Below are 6,000 nucleotides of genomic sequence, written 5' to 3' on the forward strand. Positions count from 1 at the left end.
GCCTATGAAGAGTGTAAAGAAAAACACAAGTATGAAACCCTCAGCCTTTTTCTCATTTGGGGATTTGCCTTAAAATGCAAGGGGCCGGGGTTGAAAAGCTGGCCAAGGCTGTCTGGAATTTGCACAGGGTCTCTGCTGATGTCAGCTTGCACAGTTCTGTGATGGGAAAGCCATCCTGGGTCCCCATCTCCAAGTGCTCCTGTTATGTGCTGTACCTGCCACATGTGTACACTGGCCTGGGTGGGGTGGTAAATATGTGGAGTGTGCACGTATCCTGGAGAGCACACTGGAGTGGCTCGAAGATTGGGAGGCTAACTTGTGCTACTGTATATTGAACTGACTCCAGCCTGAGTTGTCACCCTGTGCCTGAACCCGTCATCAGTGCAGCCTCAGGCCTGGACACAGGTACTCTAGGTGGTTGGAGGCATCTCCTGAGGTTCAGCCTCAGGGTCCAGAGTTCTCCCTCCTGACCTGGCATCCCACTCCTTGTCTAGCTTCTCTGCTCCCTGCCAGCGGTTTGCTGGTCGTTGGTGTTTGCTTCACAGGCCTGGATACTGGTGCTAATAGGCCAGAAATTTGTGTGGAGCTGGCTAACAAGGCCTGGGTTCCCAAGGCCACCTTTATAGGAGTCAGCAGAGATGATGGGTGGGGGGAGGTGGGGAGCCAGGACAGGTGGCTGCCCCTGGGGAAGGGAGCATGCCTTTAGAAAGGAAAGTCTGTTTAGAGGCCATGAATAGGACACTGGTCATTTTAAAGGCTTCAGCTGTGGGCTGTGATTGTCTCTAGATACCGAGGCTCGTAATCTTGGAGTCTTAATTACCACAAACACTTGGATTCATTTCCAGGACTCCGGCGGGAGAAGCCTGGCAGGAAATACCCAGTCCTGAGCTGGAGACAGCCCTGTCTGTCTGTCTTTCTCTCTGCCTCCCAGGTCCCCTCTCCCTGCCCAAAGGACCTGGGGGCCTAGGAGCAAGGGCAGGCAGAGGCTGGAGAAAGAACGAAGCTGGAGCTGGGAGAAACTCTGGTGCATGGGAGCCCCACCCTGCAGCCCAGCGTAGCTTACTCACCTGTTGATGGAAGAGACGCTGGGCACTGTGTCGTTGTCACAGATGCCCTCTGCCAGAAGCCGGTCCCGGATCTCCCAGGCAAACATAGTTGGGTTCTGTCGCTTGTATTCAGCAATCTTGTCCACAACTTTGGGTGTTGCCACTTTTGGCTTGGAGCCACCGATCACTCCGGGTTTGATGCTGCCGGTCTCGTAGTACCTGCACGGGGAAAGCCAGCAGGGTCAGTGAGAAGCAGGTGGTGGCAGAGAGTGGGGCTGCAGGCTCTGGAGCCGCTGAGCCACTCTCCCGCAGCAGGCGGTGGTGCGGAGGGAAAAGACCTAGCGTGTCTGAGTGGGCTTCCAGAGCCACTCGGCTAAGGCAGGGATACATCGGAGGATGAGGGCAGGGACAACAGGGACGCTCTCTCCTGGAAGGTGGTCAAACCAAAGGCTGCACACACAGCAGCTGCAATAGGCGATGGGGGAAGCCTGGCCTTTCATTTGAGAAGAGCGGGAGGAACAGCACTTGGAGGCCTCCCGCCCATTCCCACTGAGCACAGGGCCCCTATGGGAACCAGGACTAACCTTGCACCTCTCAAGCTGATTCTTCTTTTCTCGGGGCACCCATCTTTACCTTTACCCTATTCATCCAACCCTCCCTTCCAAAGAGAAGAGCTGTCCTTCCGTTTCTGAAGACAGGAATCCGGCTCTCTCCCAGGGAGGACGCTGGAGCCTGGCAAGCGCGCTGGACGGCGCTTCTGGGGCCGCAGTCACCACCTGCGTGCCCTTGCCAAAAGGAGCCGCTCTCCAGATAGCCCCAGTCAGGGATCTCCCACGCCCACTAGCGACCTGCACTTTTAGCCAAGCCCTCAGCTGGAGACCCAGGGCTGTCCAGCCCGCGAAGCAGACGGGGGCATCTCTCAGGGGCGGCTCCACGACCCTCACCTGCCCAGGATTTTGCTGACACAGCCGTGGCTGACCCGCAGCTGCCGGGAGATGTCGCAGGGCCGCACGCCCGGGGGGGCCAGCTCCACGATGCGCTGCCTCACCACGTCGGGCAGGGGCCTGCCGTTCACAAACACCCCCCCGAGCTGGTTCACACCCCCGTGCCCTGCTGGGGAGAGACAAGAAAAAGACACAACACCCCACACACAGCAGGGACCGGCCATTAGTCAGGGTCCGCGCGCGGCCCAGGATGGGCGAAGGGAGCAGGCAGGGCGGGAGGGCATGTTCCTGGGCTCGCGGGCGAACGGCGGACGCCGATCACAATGCAGGGGATTAGGGACAGGGAGCCGCGGGGCTGTAGAGACGCGGAAGCGCAGAGGCTGGGCGGCGGGCTGGGAAAGGACGCGCGACTCGAAAACCGGTACGATGTCAGGGGGAAAGTGAGGAAGGGATGGGCAGCGGGGCGAGAGGGGGTAAAGGGGGAAGAAGGGGAGAAAAGCAGCCAAGTGGGAATCAAAGCCGGCAGGAAAGAATGTAGGCAAGAGAGGGCCGGGCGGAGGACGGTGCGGAATCCCGCCTGAACCGCAGGCGAGAGGGAGTTGTTGGAGCGTGCTTGGACGTGGATGATTCTGGGGTGTTGGGTAGGATAGGAGCTAAGTCCCTGACATTCTCCCCTCTGCTCCCTATTTCCTTGTATTTATTTGGAATTGGAGTCTTCCTACATCTTTCCCCGTGTTTTTATTGTGATTTTTTTTGGGGGGGGGCAGGGAGTTTTTCTTTCCTTTATGTTTTCTATCTTTAGGTATTTGGGGAGCCATATTTCCCCCCCTGCCTAGTGTTTAAAGTTCAAAGAAAGCCAACTGAAGGAAGGAAGGGGCTAGGCTGTAGAGGCAGGGGCCCAGAGTCTGCTGCGCTCTGAGACAGGGAGGCAGTGGAGAGCCGCGAGGTGCCCGCTAGCAACCACAGAATGCAGACTGCTTGGGTTCATCCTCCTGCAGCGCTGCGCCAGGCTGGGGACCCATCGCCTCGCCCAGGACGCATGGTACAGGTCGCCTAGGTGGGCTCAAGGTTCACAGGGCACCCTGTGCAGCCAGCCTCAGCCAGCTCGCGTTCCTCTGACCTTTTAGACCTCCGCTGCCACTCAGGAAAGGGAACAACAAGCGCGTTTGCTCTCCTAGGCAAGAGGAGGGTGCTGGGTCTCCAACCTGACTCCTACTGCAGGCGCCCAACCTCGGAGCCAAGGTGGTCGCCAGATGCCAGGCCTGAAGGCGCTGCCTGGCGCCCCATTCTCCCTGACTCACAGCAGTCAAGAAATCCTGCACCCAGAGCCATCAACACGCAGTCGCAGTTACTGAGCAATCCAAGCACAGAGTTCTAGCGGCAGAGTCCGACCTGACCGGACCAACAACCTGCAGCCCTGTCCTGCTGGCCTCTGGCGACTTTCGGAGAAAGCGGGGACACCTGCACCCGGCTCGCTGCTCTCTCCTCCCCTTCTGGGGGGACCGAGAATAGGGGCCGGCTAAACCTCTAGGGAGAGGCCTCCAATCTCCCGGCCGGGGGAGGCCGAAGCCTCTTACCCTACCCCTCACCCATGCGAGGTTCCCTACCTCTAGCCCCACTCCTCACCCCTCCCCTCCCTCCAAAGCCGACCATCAATAATTTAGGCCCCGGGAGAACTCGCGTTACCGGTATGAAAAGGCGGCAGCTGCGGGCAGATTAAAGATGAATAATTCAGCCTCCCCGGGCTCCGGGCCCGGCCCCTCGACCCCAATCTAAGGGGTGGGGAAAGAAAGGGGGTACCGCGGGAGTCCAGGGCTGGGGCCGAGGGCCGGTGCTGAGTCGGGCCTAGACTGCGCCACCGCCGCCGCCGCCGCCGACTCCGGCTGCCGCTGCTGGCCGGCTAGCCCGCGCCGCGATCTCGCCCTTCCTTCGACCACCTTCGGCTCGCCTTGCTCCCCTTTGGGCTTCAAAGTGGTACCCAGTGGGCGGCCAGGACTCGGCAGTTCACCCGCGGAATCGGCGAGAGAGGAGAGAAAGAGCAGAGGCAGCGGGGCCAGGAGGCCGGCTGGCTGGGCGAAGACGGTGTGGTAGCCTGGTTCCACTCCCTCCGAAAAGGAGACAGGATTTCAGGCTCGGCTCGCACAAACCGGCGGCAGCCGGAGGTCTCTGGCTCGGATTTCCTGTGTATGCTTGGAAATTATTTAGGGAAATATATTTTATCCCAGGAGTACTTTTAAAAGCATATATATACATATATATGCTAAATAAATGCTTAGAGAAAAATGCAGCTCTCCCTCCCTCCTGGGCTCTCTTGTCCAAAGCACAGATCCAAGCCAGCTCTAAAAAGTTTCCTTGTGAAAAGTTACAAATCATCCTTGATTATTAATCTACAGAGAAGTTTTCTATTTAGAATCTATTTACCTTTGGGGGGGGCGGAAAAAGCCTGCAAAAAAAAAATCTCTGAATTGTTTTCCAAGCTAAAGACATAGGACAAGAATTAGATAAATTCAAATTTAATTTAAATAGTCCTCCTTTCCTATTTAAAATTTATTTTCTCCCCTTCTCTTTTTTCCTGTAACATTTTTTTTTTTCTGTTTTCTTGCTCTTTCTTAGCCCTGGTTTTGGTTTCTCTCTCCTTTCTCCCCAGCTTTGGCATTTGCCTTCCTTTTGTTCTTCTCACCTCCTTTTCTCCCTCTTTTCTGATCCCCTGGCCAGGTTACTGGCTGGATCATCCTTACCAGGGAGTGGGAGACTGGCAAGGAGTGTTTAGAACTAGAAGGAGAGTAAAGCTTTGGGACCGCCTGGAAGGCTTTTCTATGTGATTCTCGCTGACTTCGATTTCTCCTTGGAACCCCTCTTTGTTTTTAGAGCATCTCCCCAGGAAAGGTAGAGAAAGATGACCACCAGGTCCGGCCAATCTCAGACTCCCAACTCCAGGACACCAGAGGGGAAGTAGGATGGATGGCAAGAAAGAAAAGATGAGAAAGGAAGTATTTCAAACCAGCCCGAATGAAGCCTTGCCTGGGCTGGTAGGGCCAGGAGAAGCTGGGAGCTGAGGGTCAGGAGGGGGCACCCCACCCCCACGCTCTTCTGCCTGATTGTCCTGACACTGAGGCTGCCTGTGCGGGGAGTCTTCTCCTGGACAACCACACTCTAAGTTCGAGAAAGGTACAGATGAGAGGAAGGATGGGGAGGCAAACAGAGAGAGAAAACAAAGTAAGCATAACAAAAAACCCTAAAAACTGCCTGCCCATTAGTCTCCCAGCCCCAGGCAAGAGGGTGGCCAGGGGAGCGGTGGTTGGAGCCAGGGTCATGGGCTGTGGATCCACTATTTAAGAAGAAGCAGGTGGAAGGAAGGAAGAAAGGATGGGCACCCGGGAGGTAGGAAGGCAGGTAGTAGAAGTATGAGTGACATAAGGCAGAAGGAAGAGAAGGGTCTTTAGATATACCGAGAAATGGGAGAAAGAGGAAGAACGAAAAGTGGGGACCAGGAGAAGCCAGGGTGGCCTCCAAGATGTGACCTGAGCATAAGAGGCCAGAGACGCCTCAGGACAGTACAGGACAGGACAGGACAGGCTAGGGTGGGACGGGGAGCCCCGAGCTGGGACAGGAGCCGGGCGCCGGTACTCACGGTGCATCGCGGAGAAGGGGTCTGCTTTGCAGTGCATATCCATGGGGAGGCAGAGGAGCGGGAGCAGCGCGGCCGCCGCCGCCGTGTCGCCTCTCGAAACTCAACGTTCGAGGACGTTGGAGGAGGAAAGGGAGGACGGGGGGGGGGGGGAGGGGTGAGTGGGCTCCCGGCTGCGACCCGGCGCTCGAGAGCGGGGGGCGCTGCGCTGCGCTCCCCGCGGGGACTCCTCCCGGGCCGGTCGGAGCTCGCAACCGCAGCGGCCGCAACTTCCCACCGTCGGGGCGCGGGGCTGGACGGTCAGCAGAACGGCCCCGGGGCGGCAGGCCGAACCGGGGGGACCTGGGGGCGCATGGCGCGCGCGGCAGCTGCGGCCAGGGCT

At 57.8% G+C, this 6,000-nt stretch overlaps 1 protein-coding gene across 7 annotated transcripts in view; it reads right to left on the reverse strand.

Moving 5' to 3' along the window:
* Positions 1-5,730, reverse strand: part of PAX2 (paired box 2) — a 77,716-nt gene extending 71,986 nt beyond the window's left edge. For 5 of the 7 annotated variants that reach the window (XM_010859512.1, XM_010859514.1, XM_010859516.1 and 2 more), the window contains exons 1-3: positions 5,622-5,730; positions 1,991-2,159; positions 1,068-1,265 (exon numbers count right to left, since the gene is read on the reverse strand). In XM_010859512.1, coding sequence (XP_010857814.1) covers positions 1,068-1,265; positions 1,991-2,159; positions 5,622-5,664 — 410 coding nt within the window. In that variant the 5' untranslated portion in view covers positions 5,665-5,730. The remainder of the gene's footprint in view (positions 1-1,067; positions 1,266-1,990; positions 2,160-5,621) is intronic. The other 2 variants (XM_010859513.1, XM_010859515.1) reach the window with 1 other exon arrangement.
* Between the last annotated feature and the right edge of the window lie 270 nt (positions 5,731-6,000).

Source organism: Bison bison, unplaced genomic scaffold (genome assembly GCF_000754665.1).
Source record: "Bison bison bison isolate TAMUID 2011002044 unplaced genomic scaffold, Bison_UMD1.0 scf7180017864456, whole genome shotgun sequence".
In the NCBI taxonomy this organism is placed as follows: Eukaryota; Metazoa; Chordata; class Mammalia; order Artiodactyla; family Bovidae; genus Bison; species Bison bison.